The sequence below is a fragment of the Morone saxatilis genome, unplaced genomic scaffold (assembly GCF_004916995.1).
Source record: "Morone saxatilis isolate NCDOM2014 unplaced genomic scaffold, NCSU_SB_2.0 Contig23, whole genome shotgun sequence".
Classification (NCBI taxonomy): Eukaryota; Metazoa; Chordata; class Actinopteri; family Moronidae; genus Morone; species Morone saxatilis.
The window spans coordinates 5,163,231-5,182,691 of NW_023339796.1; the positions used below are offsets into that span (position 1 = coordinate 5,163,231).

Sequence of the window (19,461 nt, forward strand, 5' to 3'; positions counted from 1 at the left end):
GTGTGTGTCTGTGTGTGTGTGGTACCAGGCTGTGTTTGTATTAAAGCCCAGTGGCTGTGTTTGCATATCACAACAAATCAACATGTTCCAGACAACCTGGGTCCTGTCTTAATTAAATGAAAATGAGAAGTCTGTGCTTCAGCTGCGATAGCATCACTTTGGCTCGACACTGTTGTTTGTCGTACGGACAGACTCTAATAAAGATGAAAGTCAGACAAAAGTGCTTTGTCACGATTCATCACACTGTCACTTGACCAGTGCAGACAGTAAAACAGCGGGAACTTGACGATTTAGGAGGCAGAATTCTCCAGCAAACACAGTTGGTTGTATTAAAGGTCGGATTGGGGTGAAATAATGGGGGTAAGAAAGAGGAGAGTTGTTGTTTGCTTAATTGTTGAAAGAGAACAAAGCTTATGCTGCAGGGAAATAGATTCAGGCAAACCGGATGTCACGTTTGTGGATCAGAGCAGGACGATAAAATTAGGTGAGTCCGGCAGAGAATACCGGTAAAGGTAACTGCTATCTAAAGTTAAAATGTTTTAACCTTTTGATTGTCCTCCAAAACACAATTTAAAACCAGATTTTACCAAGCTACCTCACACAAGGACAATCTGGACAACAGGATGCAAATAATTTAATTACAGAAAATAATATATGTGTAATTTATTTTATATATTTTATAAGCATAGCAACATATTGTCATGCATGTTCATAGACGGTTTGTGCTGAAGCCATGTGGATACAACATAAGGCTGTGAATTTACATTTCATTCGTTTTTAGTGGGAACTTTGACGTAGCCTCGTAATCAGACAGAATTGTGACTGGATTGTGATTCACAGGCCTGGAACCAGGCTAACTTTGACCTGTGCATGGTGAAAAGTCAGGACATAACCAAAGTGGAGGTTTTCTTTTATGACCACTGTCGCTTGTAAACCTGTGGTGTTTCATGCTGCTTCCAGTCGTGGTGTTCTCTCCATTTGATATAAATGTTGGATTGGGCCTTACTGTCCTCACACTCCTTCTGGATCGGGTCAATTAATTTACCCATGTTGTTCTCTTTGTGTAGCATGAAGGGACTGCAAACTTTCATTTCGTTGTATGACCTTGTGTCATAATGATAAATACATTCCCTTGTTCCTTGTTGTTTGGGTAGATTTTCCACAAGTCTGTTTTAAAAATCGAACCTTTGAAGAGTTATGGCAAATGTTTCAGTGAATCTATCACTTAGTTGTCCTAACTGTTTCCTTTTGCACCAAAGCGTTAGACTGACCAACATTGCACCACATTCTGTCTTAAACTACACAGGTGTGGACACAAACAAAGTTTATCTTCCTAATAACACTCTTGTTTATAACATTCCCTGAACTCCTTTAACACTATGCCTATCCCTCACTCCCCTACAGCTTCCCAGGAAGGTGTGTTTGTATTCCACCAAACCCAAGCAGGGGAAATGTTCAAAATACAAATGCTAAACAGGCTTTTTATTCAAGGATTTTTGCCTGACGTGTTTTCCCCCTACACTGTGAGAAAATAAGAGAAAGTCTGAACACCTTTTTAAACAAGCAGGTAAACCCTCCACTCCAATGTGTCACCCTCATCAACTGCAGGCAAGCATGGTGTCGAGATGCCTGCCTGGTTGTTCTTGTCAAGACTTTTCTTATCAGGCCCGGGCTTTGTTTCCTGTCTTGCTGAGTTATAAACCTCAGCTTTTGTGGATGTGTCGGGAACAGACGAGACCAAGCTTTCTGAAAGCAGCAGGGTGACGAGGTGGTCGAGAAATCACAAGTTCTTCCTCATCCTTGAACCTCTGCCTTCTAACTCTTATGTCACACCATTTTTATTTATTTTTTTAAGTTATTTTTTTGGCCTTTTCATGCCTTTATTTGATAGAGACAGCTGAAGATCGACAGGAAAGGGGGGGTAGAGAGAGGGGATGACACGCAGCAAAGGGCCCCAGGTCGGATTCGAACCCGGGCCACTGCAGCAACTCCATATATGGCTCGCCAGCTCTACCGACTGAGCTAACCAGGCACCCTATGTCACATCATTTTAAGAGATGTTAAGGCTTGTCCTGGAAAGAGAACCAAAGAAAACTTACAAGTTATTTTGACAAGTCTTTTTCAGTTAGCAGCAGGGCTCTATGGCAATGTTGGTCTTTCTGTCAGCTGGTCTACTACTTAGGTCCAGATTGAAATAGCTCAACAACTGTTGCATGGACGTTTGGTCCAAATCCGTGCTGGAGTACTCGAGTCTGGACGTTTTTTCAACTGTCTCATCCTCCTTGTCTCGGACTTGTTGGTATTTGCATTCGGACTTGTGTCGAACTTGGCCATTAGCCTCAGGGTTGGTTAGTTCCTTTTTTTTTTAAATACAACTGTTGATGAAGCTTGCTTGTTCAGAAAACGGGTATCGGTTTAATTCAGAATCCATCTACAACGGGCATTGACATTGGTTGCCTGGTAACCAAGGTTACCAAGTGGCCCACCAATGTCACCTAGTACGGCTGCCAAAAGTAATCTCATTGGCAACAGCAAAATCATTCTTTTTTGTTTGTCTAGGTCTTGACTGTGCATCTCTCATTTGGACTTGGCCTTTTCTTTTCTCTTTCTTTTCTTTTTGTAGTTTGTTCTGCAAAATATATAGTCCAATCTTATACTATAATTAATGTGGCAATGATTTACTGATGGTGGAATACTACAGGTGGCATTAACACAATTTTCATTATTTAGTGAGGAAGTTAATTAGGGTGACTGCGGTGCTTTAAGTAGGACTAATTTTGCTTCCCTCACTGTTAATTTAATCCCATACGGTGGCAGCTTGTGTTTGGCGAAATGAAACTTTACAGTCACACTTGAAAATGACTCTGCTGGGACAATTATAATTAAGTTTGCAGGGGTTGTAACCTCACCACCACTTTTATAATTTCCAAACCCGATAACTGACGCATGGATACATCCAATGGTCACCAGTCACAATCCCAGTCAAGATGAGGTTCAGCTGTGCAGCAGAGGGAGCATGACGAGCTGCACAGCTGTGTCTGATTCAGTTGAAGGATTCATACGTTTCCCTGCTGAATTTTTTACATCAGCTCATGCTTGAATATTTTGAGTGAGTGGGGGAAGAGAATAGTTGTGATGCATTTTTTCATTTAAACTAATTTTATAAATTGATTTGATGAATACTGATTGTTCCAAAAGTGCCTTGGACCACAACAGCTAAACCTCGTGCATGACTATTCTTGGCAGTGATTAGAGCCGTGGCTGCAGGCCAACGAACCAGAGATCAACATCATGAAGTTTTCTGTCATTACTGGATTGTGGAAACAAGAGCTAGCAGTCATGCCAGCAGTTCTGTGAGGCTCTGCCATTGACATATAAAAGATGATCGTTGCATCTTTACTTCATTGTCAATCATGACGTCAAACCCCCTTTATAGCTTCAAGAAACGAATTAAAGCCAAACTTATCAGAAAAATGAACACCTGAACATACATTATTGTTATAAGGACTACTTAAAGTCACCTAAATGAAGCCATCTTTGGGAAAAATGTATTTGATGTGTATTTTGATTTCTTTAGTTTGGCCCATGTCCCATTTGCTAACATGGAGGCAACAGGCTTTATGACCTATACTGCAGTCAACCACTAGGGAGCAATCGAGATCACTTCACTTTTGGAGAGCTTTCATGTCGTCCATCTTTATGTATGTTGATGGGCTGTATTTATACATCCACTAGCTCACAGCGGTGCTTTGAGCTAAATGCTAACATCAGAATGCTCAACTGATGTTTAGCAGGTAATATTAACTATGTTTACCATCTTAGTTTAGCATGTGAGCATGCTAACATTTGCACTAAACACTAACTAAAGTACAGCAGAGGCTGATGGGAATTACTTATGCAGTTCATAAAGAAGAGTGTCAGAAAACATAACAGTCTGACCTGATGATGGCGCTAAATTAAAGGTCTTGGTAAGTCAACAGACCACAAAGTAATTACTCTTCATCCTCTGGGGCCTTTAAATATCTGTAACCAGATTTCATGGCGATCTATCCAGTCTGTCCTAAGTTATTACACTTAAAACCAAACATTTAAGCTATGTGGTACTAGAGAAGTCATCAGGATTCATCCTCTGAGGACCATGAATGTTTCTAATTCAATGGCAATCTGTCCAACAGTTGTTAAGATACTTCCCTCTCTTGAACCACGACAATATTGGACTAAAACACAGAAAACAGTTGGGGCTATTTTTGTAACTTAATTCAGGCCATTAACATGGTGTACAGTTTGTAGTTAATTAGAAAGTTCCTCCAAAGGTGATATGAAAAATTTACTGCATTTATGCTTTTTTATTTATTTATGCCGCAGCCTGAATGAGCTACAGCTTCTGATAAACATTGCATTGCGTTGCGTCTGTTTAATATTTCAGTATGTTCTCATTACAGCGTATATCATATTTGCTTTTTTCCCCAAAAATCAAAGCTTTATTAATTTTGAGGTTATTTTTTACTTTAAACTGAAAGTTTTAATGTTCCTTTAGAAGTTGTGCAAGTTTAATGACTCTGGAGCCCATTAAATCAATTCAAAATCAGCAAGGAATTCTGTAAAAATGTATGGTAGTCAGACTGGACTGTTGGTTCATCTGACAGAGAACCTATGAGACAGACAGTTAGATTTAGAGAGATTTTCTAATGCAATGAAAATATAATTTTTATATTTCTTTCATTACGCCATATCTCAGAAAACTGTGATTAGTGCTCATTTCTTTGCGGGCAGGACTGAAAAACTAGTCTGAAAGCAGTTGAAGCTTTAGTAATTTCAACTATCTGCACTACATGCAGACCATGGCTACTTTCAGATTAAGGGTTTGATTATTTGACAGGGTTCATTTGTATCAGTCGATATGTAGGATGGATCTGTATTTTAATGAAGCTGTGAGGGAACTTGAATGATCTCACAGTCAGGAAAATCGACCTCGGGATTTAGATAAATCATTATTCTGCCATAATACACGATTGTGAGATTTTCTGATTATCTTTCCCAGTTAATCACATTCAAAAAAATCAAATATGGTACAGTTCTCATACTTGCAGTCTCCCACGCATGATATCCATCTAGCTGTCTTCTTTCTCCCTCCTCCTCTCCTCTGCAGGAGGATATCAAACTCCTGGCTGAGCACCGGCTGGTTCACTATGACCATCGCCCTGGAGCTGTGCGATAGGATCAATGTCTACGGCATGGTTGCCCCGGACTTCTGCAGGTGAGACAGTGGTGCTGAATGTAAAACATCACCATCAACTCACCATCAAGCACCATCAGTAAGACTTTTTAAAGCAGAGCTATACAGACAGCCACTTCAAGTGTATACAAATTCACAGCAGCACAGCCGCCTGATAAGAAATATATTCAGGCAGCTGATAAATAAAATGTCAGTGTGGCTGGAGATGTTTTGAGAATTCTTAAATTGCCGGAATATTGGTAAGAAATAAATGAGTAAACAGGGCTAGCGTTACAGACTTTGACACTTGCTTTTTATATATACGAGGGGGGGGGAAGCAGAGGTCTCACTCTGCTCCGTTTTCTGTCCACAACAAACCTCGTTGTACAGTGGGTCAGAATGTGTTAACAATGCAAAAGTTTTGAAATATGGCTTTGTTGCACACATATTGGGTTTTTTTAAAAACGGTCTTTATCAGTAGACAAGACATCTCTCTTAAGCCTCCTTATGCAGGAGCCTGGAAGGTGAATTTGGGAAAATTCAGCTCACCTGCTCTAGTTCCTTGCTACACTACTTAAGCTAGTGGCAATCAGTCTCCCTTTCTTTCTCCTGGATTTGTTCACCTTTCTTATTTAGTCTTACTTGTTTTGTTTGTCACATTGCAGCATCACCACAGCCCTTTTCCCGTCCTAAACTCAGGCTAAAAAGGTTGTATTTCTTGGATGAATTTAAGATAAAACAGGCTTTGTTCACCCGTTATGATATATTCTGGATTATTCAGTGGAAATTATTCATGGGAATGCAGACTTCTGAATTTCCAGTTCATGAACTGGAACACAGCTTATGTGAAGTATGTGGACTTACCATGAGGGAAAACACTTTAGGCTGCATTTTACTTGAGTGATTCCTCTTTCAAAATAGTTTTTTCCTTTATGTTTTGGTCAGGTTAAAACATCCACTTTGTAAAATCGCCAACTCTGTCTCACCTTCAGCTTATTCTTCACTTTACTCTTCTTTCTTTTTGGTCAATGTTCCATCACATTACAACATTTACTGGCATATCTTTCTATTGACAGAATACTGTAAGCATGAAATTAGCATTCCAGTGCAGGAATAAAATGTTACCGTTGGTTAGCACTTACAAATATGGTCCTCAGTCCAATTTACATACTGAAATGTTGAAAAGATGCGCAATGAAGTGGAGGTAAAAGTGAAAACTTCCTTATATATCATCTGTTTCCCCCTACAGATGATTTGGTTTGAACACTTTTTCTGCAGTGATAGTTGTTAATAAACTGCAACAGCATCAGCTATTATTGCGTTAGGAACATTACTAATGTTAATACCAGTAAGCTAATGAACTATAATCTTCCTGTGAAAGCCATGATTCTTTTCATGAAACTTTTTTGTCCATCAAGGTTACAGAGAAAAGCCAAAGAAAATTCCCTGTTATTGGGCGAAAAAATTCATGTCAAATTATGAGTTGCAGTTTTTACTCGGCAGCAATAACCAAAATAAGGTTTCTTCAAGTGGACTTGGTGGGTGACACTGAAATAGAACTTTAACTAATTACCAAATGAACTGCAAATGACTACAGTGAGTACTTTGTCATGACTTAATTAAACACAAAGGGACTCTCACTCACATAGCCACAACAAATGCCAAAATGCAGAATGAAAGCATCCAGGTCTGACTGCTAGTTGCCACGGTGACAGAGTAATTGGCAAAAGCAAAGCATGGATTCAATAATTATTTCCCTCTATATTTACTGTACATTTTCCACTTTAGAAACCTTAGAGATTTTATCTTTTTTAATAAAAAAAACCAATGAATTCTGGCAGATAAAACGCCACAGAACTGCGAAGAATTATGGGATAGGTAGCTGGTTCTGACTCTGTAATGCTCCTAGCAACTAACTCATCCAGCCTCATTAGCAGAGTTTAATGGTTTGAATTACAGCTCACGTCTCATCCATCTCAGCCAACACTTTAATTGGGGGATGTTATTGGACAAGGAACAAATCTTATTAGATTTCTCAATAAAAAGAACAAACTGTAAAATCTTCAGTATATCTTTGTTCTTAGTTGTGACTGATTACAGAATTATATTTTATTTTTGGGGTTTAGGCACAAATTCAATCTTGACGATAATGAAGAGGGAATGTTGGTTCTTTTCCTTAAACAAATGGTTGGCTTAAGCTGATACTCAGCCATCCTTTTAGTTCTTATAACAAGAGAAGTCTGTAGATTTTACTGGATGCGATCCAGCTGAGAATTTAAAAACCATGTTTCTCTTAACATCACGTCAAATATGTTTTATGGACATGAAGGGTAGATATTAATATAGCCAAAGCATTAATAAATAACCAATACATATAAAAGATGCATCAGCTGTTATATTATCAGAAACATGTTTTTTCAATGCCCTCCTCCTTTCTCATTTTAATTTACGTCCTGAAATTGTTTTCTATGTTGTTAAACTGCTGCTTGCTGTTTTTAAAGTACCCTCATTTTCTTTTTTCTGAAGAACACTTTTAAAAAGTGTGATGACTCATGAATGAAACAGTGTTCGTAATGACTTCTTACAGAGTACTAAGTCACTTCATCTGACCTGTAATTTTCATTTAATGGTCCTTTGTCTCAACCCTCGTTAACTGCTGTTTTAAAAATGCTACAGGTGAGGTGTGTCTTTTCACCGGGTTAGTTTTAGGTCTTTTAGATGGAATGACATAAAACAATACTTGTCACTTTTCATGACATTTTATTACTTGGTATTGACCAATTAACAATTTCAATTTCACCAAAATCAAGTCTTTTGTACATGCCATTTAAACAAAGAAACATATGAGCTGCTCATTCAGTAGAACATGGTGGAGAAAATGCATCTTCAAGTCTCTAAAGAATTGAATAAACAGGACAACAGAAAACCGTGCTTATGGGAGAACGCCACATGACCTTCGACAAAAAGATCCCCCTTTGCTGTAATTCACACTCTCTCATGTGCTATTGAAGCATTTTGAGAGAAGCACACATACAATATTCTCTTGACAGCTGGATTCATTTGTTTTTGCTACAAGATAATATTGAAAACCCTTTTGCCATCCAAAATGCATACAGTCCGTAGTCCTGAGGTATGTCGACTGTCGTACTGTCAATGGTAGGCTCATACTAATAAAAAACAGATGTGGAAACAGACACAGATTTGAGAAGTTTTAAATATATAATAGTATGGTCATTAATATATGAAGATAAATGACTCTATGGACATCTTGACTGGGGCAGAATTACCTATGACAGACAGATCAGGGTTCAGTGTGTGTGTGTGTGTGAATATTATGTCAGCTGGTCTGGGGAAAAAAAAGATAATTTAATATTAACAAATTCAAGGACATAAATTGTTTAAAATGCAAGCATAAGAGGTCTATTTTTAAAATAATTAATTCAAATGGAAAAGCAAGGAGTTGTTATGAAAAGCCAATTATGCTGTCAGCAGCATCATTAGAGAAACGCTTTATGGCCAAAAGTATGTGGACACACATCAACAGGGAATCTTAATTCTACAATGTACAATGATATTTTTGGGGGTAGTTTGGAGAGGGCTGTTTCCTGTTCCAACATGATGTGCACAAAGACAGGTTCATAAAGAAATGGTTTTCTCAGCTTGGTGGGGAAGAGTTTGACTTGCCGGCACACAGCCCCGATCTGAACCTTATCCAACACCTTTGGGATGAAGTGGAAGGCCGACTGTGACCCAAAATAACCCAGCATCAGTGTTGGACCTTATTAATGCTCTTGTGGCTTAATGGGAGCAAATCCCTGCAGCCAAGTTAAAAAATATTGTGTAATGCCTTCCCAGAAGAGCAGAGGCCCTTTATTTTACTTAGCAGTGTAATGTTTAGGTGTCCACATAGATTTGGCCATGATGTTTCCTTTTTTTTTTTTCTGTTTTAATGTTTTACTGTCCTGTAAAGATAAGATAAGGCTTTATTGATTTCCACAAGGGAAATTTAGTTGTTGCAGCAGCATGAGGACAGAAATGAATACAGATAAACAGATAAAAAAAAATTATAATTAGAGGTATATTAAACAGAAATAAGAAGTACATATGTAAACTATACAAGAGAAATTAAAAGACTAAATTAAAAGGCAAGAATGACAATGGTTTGGTTGATAGCAGCAAAGTCAACAAGTATATGTCAACAGCGAACACCAGACTAATATATAATATTATTAATGATACTGGGTGTGTGGGTCTGTAATAATAGAATAGAATGTATAATGTGATAAACATGTAACACCTTCCAGGAAGTTGCAAACGCAAATTCAACCAATCCCTGTGAATTCTGCACAACCTTGCAATTGTGTACAATAACTACAATTTCTAATGTGTAATAATCTAGTATCTGCATGTCACAATTCTGTCAGTAATGTAGAGGGGGCACAGAAAAAAACAAGTTATTCAAGTGTTTTTACCTTGTGTCTTGCTTAAATTTTATGCATATACATTTTATTTTTTTATTTTATTTTTTCATATTTAGTTTGTTTTTGTTTCTGCATGTCCATATTTTAGATTGAATCTGTGTGTTTTGGTGAATGTGTGGGAAATTGTGTTATTTGAAGGTTGTTCTACGACAGAATAAAAGGAACTCAAACAAATCTTAATAAAGGAGGAGGCTGGGGAGGTGGAGGAAGGCGTTTCTGAAATAGGTAGCAGCAATGATGCAGAACTCAGTGTTGCTTCATTTAGACTGAATGAGTAGCAAATGTTTATATGGACCACCTATATCGTGAAAGAGAAGACCAGCACAATTGGAGGCTTTATTTTTAGCTCTTTAATTATTCAAGCTCATACACAACTCTTTTTTTTTTTTATGTTCAGCTGCAGGTGGCATTTGAATATTATTACAATCAGCTAAATTTGGCTGCGTTAAGCCCTCCAAAGACAAATAAATGAATGCAGATCAAGTCCCCCTCCTTCACCACAAAATGAAAAAGTCTCTGTGGTGTCACATGAAACTCAAGAGACTCATTAAAGCATTTTCAAATGTCAACTGTCTGTCCTCTGTCACCACCACTGCAGGGAGCCTCAGCACCACTCCGTTCCCTACCATTACTACGAGCCACGTGGTCCGGATGAGTGCGCCATGTACATTTCGCATGAGCGCGGGCGGCGGGGAAGCCACCACCGCTTCATCACGGAGAAGCGGGTCTTCGCCAACTGGGCACGGACTTTTGACATCCACTTCTACCAGCCGGACTGGAGCCCCCCACCGCTCCCAGCCAACCGGACGGTGGAGGGGACGGTCACAGCGGCGCCCCTGGTACCCCAGAAGACGTGACTGGTGTCTGGGTGAAGAAAAATGCTTTAGAGTTTCATCTCAGAAAGGATGAGGAACATTTGCACTGAGGGCTTCCGGACCCTAAACAGAAAGGATAAAACATGAAGTAGGCAAGAAAGTAGTTACCACAGATTTAATAACTGGGTCTTGATGATCCTGCTGGACATTTTTACGAACATTTCTCCAGCTCCACCACTGCAGCTCCAGCAGTGTGCTTTGTTTACGGAGGTGAAGCACTTCAAAGTTGTACGTCAGTTTTTGAAAACCTTGTAAAGTGAGGGTAATACACTGGAGGCAACATCATTACACACTCCACTCTCAATGCATGCATGCAGTGTCTTACTGTGGATCCTCCTTGTCTTTGTGCATACGTGTGTGTGTGTTTGTGTGAGATAGTGTGTATGCATATGTTTACTAGAGGGATGACAGTGGGTACAAACTTGAGTTTGGGCTCTTCACAAAGCCTCTGTTGGATGACGGATCTATGCAGGACTCACTGCTTACAGTTCACTGATAGAAAAAACTTTTACAATGCCCTTAATCTAAGTGCTGGAGACGATGTATGCTGAATCCTAAAAATACTTACGCTTTTGTTAAATTTGGCCCTTTTTAAAGTATGAATTGTAACTGTAACAGTTTATATTCTCCTACGAGCAAGTTGGATGAGATTCTTTAGACTGCTGTGTCATGCAACAAAGGCTTAAACTCCGTCAAAGCAAGTATTCACTTCCCCGACTTTAATTTATACTGCCTTTCAGTGTGTGAATTGTCACCCAAGTCAAACTTTGCAATGCTGCACTTTCTGAATGACAAGTGTGTAACATTAACCCAGAGGTTTTATCTCATGCGTGTGCCCCCCCTCAGCCCTCTATGTATGTATCATAAGGCTTTGTCGGCTCCTGTCAACAGTTAATAGCGCGATTTATATAGCTACAAGCTGGATTTCCATGTAAATGCACAGCTGTGTCACACAAGACAAGTGGGAGATTAAGATCGAGAGCAGGGATGTAGTAGCAGCATCCATCCTACTATATTCATCTGCTGCTGCTTCCGAGAGCCTCAATCGCCTCGCAGGAGAATTACACCGTTTTTTTGTTAAACTGATGAGTATGTGATCTGTCACTCTTCTCCTTTCTCAATCCCGATTGTGTTTTATGTGCCTCTCATTTGATGGAGTATATTCTGCTTGTAGACTGCCCCTTTCTCTCTCTGAGATCCTCTGTTTTCCCCTGTTTTCCCCTGTTTTCCCCTGCTCTCCTTGAATAAGAATCCGATTGTCAGTCTGGACAAAGTGATGAGACGTGCGGTTATAGTAATGATACATCCTTGTGCTCAATCCCCATTGATTTTGCCCTCATCTCTGTAATGTGAGTAATGAGAAGAGAGATGCTATGGGTCAGATACATACAACACGAGAATGTGTTTCACATCATGTGGTGGAGATGAAGACCCGTCTGCTTTGCTGCAGCAGAGGTGCTACTGCACTGGCTCAGAGTCGTGCTGCTACATTTGTACGGTAGGAAAGACCAAGACGTGTGTATGTTTTCCAGAGATGTTGACTCATCTGCGAGCAGCTGTGCACAGTGGTCTGTATTAGCAAAGTGATAAGCACTTGAATATCTTTGTTTTTTGCCAAATGAACTGAATCACAGTATGTTGTTTAGGGCGGCAACTACTAACTGTTTTTGTTTGATGAATTGTTTGGTCTTTAAAATGTCAGAAAATTGAAGAAAAATGCCAATCACAACTTTCTCAGAGACCAAGGTGACATTTTCAGATTGCTTGTTTTGTAAAAACATCAGTTCAAAACCTTAAAGGTATTCAATTTACAATGAGATAAAACGCAGCAGATCCTTACATGTGACAAGGTGGCAATTTGAAATGTTTTCTTCATAAATAACTTTAAGGAATGTTTTGATACGTTGTAAAATTATTTCTGTTCTTTCAAAGTTAGGTGAAAGGATTGATACAGTTTTCATGTCTGAACAGTAAAAGCAGACAGCAGTCGGTTAGCTTAGCTTAGCATAAAACAGGAAGCAGCAAACTGCAGTTCTTTAGCCTCTCTTAAACGTTGCAATACACATTATGTCCTTTAAAAAACATTGCAACATGTAATGGAGTTTTCAATGTTTTGATAGTAAAGGTTGCTGACCGTGGTATAAATGATCAAATAAGACAATTCACTGTTTTACTGACTGTTTCTTGATTCCAGGAAGTTCCGGATCCCAGCCAAGCACATAATCCCCCATAAAAAGTTGAATTGTCCTTTTTACCTTTACACTAGTTTTTGACAACAAACAATATCTAATATATTTATTAGCTGTAAAGGTGCTGGTGGATTTTGCTATATTGGACGGGGCGGGACCAATTATTTTACCCCGTTTCCAGTTTTGATGCTAAGCTAAGAAGCTGCTAACTGCAGTTATATATTTGTGTTATCAACTGTGGTATCAATCTAAACAATCTCTAAATTATATTTCCAAAATATCAAACTATTCCTTTAAATCGATTAATCGGTTATCAAATAAAATTTTATGTTAATCGACTAATTGACGAATCATTTCAGCGCTAATGTTGATCTGTTTTCTTCTCTTTTTGCACATAATGGAAATGTATCATTCCACTCAATAAAATACTTTTTATCAGTAGTCTTGCATTCAGCAGTTTGTGAGTAAAAATGCGAGAAATACATTTGAATATTATCTCTGTATGTGTGTGTAGTTGCCCCCAGAAATGAAGACGAAATGTGGAGGTTTTGTGGAGGATGGGAGGCCAGTGACTCACCTTCACTCTCCACTGACGACAGCTGCCATTTTTACTTTTCAATCTCTCCGTTCCTGCCTGCTTGTGACATCAGGCTGTGTCATACTGAAATAATAATGAAACACAGGCAGACCTACAAGGCCATAACTCCCCGGAGCTACAAACAGATCCTTGACCGTCTTCATAACTGAGGGATGGAGCATTTTTTTGTAAAATAGCAACTGACACATCACCTGAAGATAAAGCACATAGATCAAGGTAACATTATAAGATGATGAAGGGAAGTATTCAGCAGAGTGTCATGAACACTTGGATTATTAGACAGTTGAGTTCAATAAAATGTACTTCATAAGCATTTAGGATGATTGATGGTTCATCATAAAGTATAATATCAAAAACTATGAACAGGGCTGAAAAATAAGTTTTTCTTTTTTTTTCTTTTCTAATGCACACAAAAATACTAAGTTATAATAATATCAGAGCTGAAACTAACCATTATTTTCCATTATCAGTCAATAGTTTTCCCCCAAGTCAAGGTCCACTTATTGACTTTTTCTGGAGCTTTCAACCACAACTTAGTTTGCACAGTAGATGGAGTTTGCTCAGTTGTTGCAGATGCAGGTAATGACGGGACCAAAAAAACATTAGTTAAGTGGGGTTTTGGTCAAAATTAGGAACCGTCACCTTATTGTCATACAAGTCAACACATTGAAGATAAGTTTTAATTGAAAAGCAATCTCACCTCAAGTTCCATTTAGCAGCTGTTCCAGAGCTTTCAGTTGTATCGTACAATCTTCCTCAGAAGGAGATTTGTCGTTGAATTTACAATATTAAAATTTCTATTTTTTTCTGAGCACTTTCAAGACTTTTATGTTGAGACTGAAAGTTCATTCTTGAATTTGGAAACAGTAGTTGGTATAATGATCTAGTACTGCCTCCGAGGCCAAAAATGCCACATACCAAAATGATTTCTTATGTTTAGCTTTGCATACATGTTGTTGCTGCGGTTGCTGTTGTCGCTGCTCGCTGTCCCCTGTCGTTGCTGCTGTCGCCGTCGTCACCGTCTACTGTCCCGTCTTTTTCATGATCGTCATCGATCATACGTTAAGTAGTTGTTGCTTCTGTTGTTGCTGTACATCTGTTGTCTTTCTCTCTGTCTCTCTTGCTCTCTCTCCCCCAAACTGGTCAAGCAGAATGACACACCTAGACCGAAGGGTCTGTCCGAGTTTCTGCCGTTAAAAGCAGTTTTTCCTTGCCCCCGCGCCAAGTGCTTGCCATGTGGTACTGTTGGGTCTCTGTAAATTGTTATACAGAGTTCGGTCTAGACCTGCTCTATTTGAAAAAGTGTCCTGAGATAACTTCTGTTATGAATTGGCGCTATACAAATAAAATTGAAAATTGAATACATTTCAAAGCAATCTGGACATTGAAGAGAAAGCTGTTCATAATAGTGCTTTCTCTGCAAGCAACCATCATCACAGTGCAATCTTTATTTTTGTTTTCTCATGCATAGTTTAAGCAAAAGCCACATTTTAAATATAAATGCACCACTGAGCATGATTTATGCCGCAGCTATTGTTGCAGATTAGAATGAAAATCTGTAACTGCTCAAATTACTATTATCATTCCTGGGAATGATTGACATTACAAAGGCTCACTGACAGGCAAGCAGTTGGAAATCCAGAGTTTCCATGGAAATTGGACAACCTGTCAGACACACACAGTCTCCAAAACAGCATGGGTGTGTGTTTGTGTTTGTAAATCATTAAATTTAGCAAGCTGCCACATGCGGCTAATGTCGGCGTTGTTCCACTTCTAAAGACAAGGAGTGTATGTGTCTGCGCTCACTGGTGAATACCGAAGCTGTTCATTGTTTGAACAACCTATGTGACATATTCAGAGCATCCTGCCTGACTCTTCAGCCTGAAATCTCTCTGCCTCTTTGGAGATGGCTGCTCTAATATTGTCCTGTCACTGGTTTCTCCCCACCAAGTCAGGTGTGAAGGAAGACAGACACTGATCTTTATTAGCATAGGGAAACTATAGTGACAGAGGAGATGGGAGAGTACATCACCACACTGAAAGGCTGAGTATATTCAATTCCATTTGTGAGTGCTCGAGTAAGAATGTGAGGCGCAGAGGAGATGGAGTCAATTTTGAAGTGGGTTTAAGAACAAACAAATCTATCTGAGATAGGGCGGCTTTAATTTCTATTCTATCTGCTGCCAGCCTGGTATGCACCAATTGCACATGGAGACTTGGATCAGAGGGCTGCTCTGTCTTTTGAAATACAAGACTGGAACAGAAAGAAAACAACATTTAAAAACCTCCTTGGATTGTTTGAAATGTTTCCAGTAAGAAAACAACAGAGCAGGTGTGGAAGTCAACTCAAGCAGCACCAATTCTAAGGATGTCTTTGTGGTATAAAATATGCTTAGACTGAGCTCTGCCTGGCATATCTTCAAGGGTTTGTAACAGTAAAAGGCGATCTGGAGGTCTTGAAACAGTATTACAGAGTAATTAAGGAAACTCAATATATAATAATAAAACAGGCAGTTAAAGACACAGTTACATTCCTTTGATCCAGTGTTTCATCTTTATTCAAAATCTGAGCCAATTGAGGAAATAAAATGAGCTTGCTCTCTCAGAAAGGGGAATAAAAGTAAAAGAAATAAGAAAGCAGGAGGAAAAGGGAAGACGAAATAAGCGTTGCATAAATAATGTATAAGAAAAGGTACTAGGTGGCTGACGCAGCAGCTTCCTTCCAATACATATGGTTCAATTTCCAACTCCATCTATTTTCCACTTCAGCCGCAAGGGAGAGTGGCAGCGGGCACCCGACGGGCGGGTCCTCGCGCCAAGGAGCAAAGATAAACTACCGCAAGTTCAATCCATATGCTTTGGGCATCAGTCACTCCCCCCAACAATGAGCCTAATGCAGAGTGGTTACACATGGAGAGAAAAGGGAAGGGGAAAAAGGAGGAAAACGCGTCCCAGCACAGAGGAGATTCATTTGGGACGGCCGGCGGCTTACTAGGTTATCACTCACTTATCGCTGCTGTAGTGCGAGACGTGGAATGGCCGGGGAAATAGCTGTCCATCACCCAGAATACAATCAGTGGAGTACACGGCTGGGGAGCTAATGGATGTTTCCACAGGGAGGGCAATTTGGTGAATGGGAAAGTGGATGGGTCCATCATGCTAGATGGGATTATGTGCGATTGTTATCCTTCACAAGCGTGATATGACGGTCAAGGGGTGTAATGTATATGGACAAGGGAGACATTAAATAGTAATCTCTCCACAGCCCACTCGCAGCCAATCAGCCTGCCCTCGTCCCACATTTTCTTTTTGTGACCGGGCACACGTTTTAAGTAGCACTTAAACAAAAAAGCTGCTGAAATATGCAGAGCAGCGCGCTCTCAAAAATAAATTAAATTCTTATCTGTGGACTCAATTCAGTGCATTTTTAACCAAATCAATGCAATTATGGAATGAACTGACAAAACTGAACTTTCAACATAAAAAGAAATAAATATAAGCTCGAGTCCTTGTCAAAAAGAACACATAAAAGATGAAAATGGCCTTGCAGAGTTGGGGCTTTGCATATCGGATGCATGACTTTCAAGTATTTGTCCCTTCTCACATCACATGCAGGATAATACGCCAATTTGTACATTTCATCAGTAGAGAGCAATCATCCAAAAAAGTTTAAAAAAAGGCAGCAATTGCATCACAGTTTCTGGTGGGGCAGTTGTGGTGCCATAAATCTCCTTTCCAGTTTCAGGAAAATAAGCCTGTCACAAACTGCACATTTCCTCTAATATCCCTTCAATAAAAGCTCCCAATCTGCAGCTTCACGTACTCAGATATCCAGCAGCGTAAACGCTGAGGCCTCAGAAGATGTGTTTGAGGTGCTTCATGCCGTACGTCTTGAAAAACACCAGGAGGATTAGAGTCCACAGGCCCAGGATGAAGCCATCAGGAGGGTGCCAGTCTTTCTGCTTTGGTTTCTGAGGGGAGAAGAGGGGGTGAGATGAGGTAAGGTGAGGTGGGGACAGGGAAGCAAAGCGGGTGGGGGGGGGGAGATTGCAGGTTAGTAATAGTGTGTATATTTCTCCTGTTGAGGCCACCGCTGATTGTTCTGTCATTCACAGAAGCAGGCAGGCGCAGAATCACATATACACTCACTTTATCTCTTCACACACTTTATGTACACTATCTGCTGTCTCACACACACACACACACAAACACAAAGGTTCACACAAAAAGCGGGTGGTAAAGCTCATCAGTACACCTCCCCTGTCTTGTGTTTGTCCCATTCACTGCCACATCATCACTTTGTGTATGATTATACTTTTAAATCTCCCCCGTATTAAACATGCATCTCACAAGGAGCACATTTATATGCTAATGTGGTGGCAATATTCTGCGGAGAGATGAGATTTAACCTCTAAAAAATCTTCCTAACTCCTCTGCTGTCGACAAAGCTATAGATAGGCTGTGAGGACGCACTTAAGAGATTTCTGTTATCCCTCACTACACAAGCTGCCATTATCCAGTCAAGAAATCACCAGTCAGAAAAGGCATCCCCCAAAGCCAATACCCCAGGACTTGGCAAAGAGGATGAAAACACAGCACGCACTCCAAGTCTGCCTGAATCACAAACTGTACACACAACGTTAGGACGACATACAGCGCAGTAAAGCTGCTACACAAATACTTACGAGACCTGCGTGTCTCTAGCCTGCCTGAGCGCTACTACAGTACCCAGTGTAAGTTTACACTTTCTCAAGTACATCCACATCAGCTACACACACACACACACACACAGCAATAGGAGCTGGAGCCGGGATGACAGCAGACTGACAGATCCTGGAGGATTAGAAGCTGGTGTGAAATCAGAGTCCAGGGTCATCATTACCCACAAACCGAGTCTCACTACAGCCATAGAACAAGCTACAGCTATCCATCATACTGCACAGCATGGGCATCAAATGAAACCTGCATGAATCAATATTCTTGATAGAACAATGTGAGAGTTACTGAGTTACACTGCTCTCCTGTAGGCGGTTGTTTCCATTAAAGAATAAAAAAAAGTTTTATAATCGCACTGTACGCTTCTCGCCCAGCAGCAAAGGGAAGAAAATGTTAGTGATTAGCTGGTGAACACAGTGGAGCATCTAGAAAGCTTGACCCTTGACTTTTTCCAGGTGTTTGTTCATAGCAAAATGGAACAAAAAGGATAGTGAATATCCTCCTGATTGACATGTGTCAGTAGCACCGATAAGATAACCAATAATTTCACATTTCTGTATTTTAAAAAGAAGCTCATAATCTGTAGTTTATGCACACCTGGGGGTAACAAAAGGCTAAGAAGTAGTGAGCAAAGATGGATGTTTTGTTAACAGTTCTGACTCTTCAAAAGTTGATTAGCATTTATTTTTTCCTCAAAAAAAAAAGTTCACAAACATACTTAAGCCTCCATAGAACATAGAACATATAGCCTTTTCATCCTTTTGCGTAAAAATTACAAATAAATTATTATTACTATTATGGACCGTAATTGAATTATACCGATAATTCCTAACATAAATTTCTCATTATCGGCCGATAATTTATCTGCCTCGATAATATTGTGCATCTTCTATTGGAACTGTATAAGCCAGAGATTTTTTAATCTTCCTGTCAGTTTTAGAGTTTTTCTGCCGTATATTTGTCCAGTTAATGATACCAAGTATCCCTCATGATGTTTTAGTGCCCATTGCACAACAGCATTCACAAATTCCTTAGTTTCCACAGTATTTCAAACTTAAGCACAGTTCATTCTTGTTTCAGAACATCAATATAAAGCTGGATAAAAACTTTGGGATTTGGAGGCATTGATTCAGTACTATCACCCTATAATATAACTAATACAGTAAAAACTATACACTATAATCCTTATAACTGGTGGCATTTCAGTGTTGAAACTGTCTGGTTACCTTGGAAGTCATACGAAAAATTGATTGTGTACAACTTAATCGGATATCTAACATTTTGCTGAATTTCCCTTTTAATGAGAGGCTGAGAAGTGCTGAATTGGCATATGTACAGTGAACTCCATCGCAGTACAAATAAGAGACTGGCACATGCTGTAGAGCTT

The 19,461-nt window shown here is 39.5% G+C and overlaps 2 protein-coding genes across 2 annotated transcripts in view; one reads left to right on the top strand and one right to left on the bottom strand.

The window, feature by feature from the left end:
* The window catches only part of st6galnac5a (ST6 (alpha-N-acetyl-neuraminyl-2,3-beta-galactosyl-1,3)-N-acetylgalactosaminide alpha-2,6-sialyltransferase 5a), a 44,777-nt gene extending 31,631 nt beyond the window's left edge, over window positions 1–13,146 (top strand). The window contains exons 4-5 of the mRNA XM_035670080.1: window positions 5,150–5,257; window positions 10,295–13,146. Of these exons, the coding sequence (XP_035525973.1) occupies window positions 5,150–5,257; window positions 10,295–10,553 (367 nt within the window). The 3' untranslated portion in view covers window positions 10,554–13,146. The remainder of the gene's footprint in view (window positions 1–5,149; window positions 5,258–10,294) is intronic.
* Window positions 13,147–15,889: 2,743 nt separating this feature from the next.
* Window positions 15,890–19,461, bottom strand: part of pigk (phosphatidylinositol glycan anchor biosynthesis, class K) — a 31,535-nt gene continuing 27,963 nt past the window's right edge. Inside the window, 1 exon segment of the mRNA XM_035671289.1 lies at window positions 15,890–17,329. Within this exon segment, the coding sequence (XP_035527182.1) occupies window positions 17,213–17,329 (117 nt within the window). The 3' untranslated portion in view covers window positions 15,890–17,212.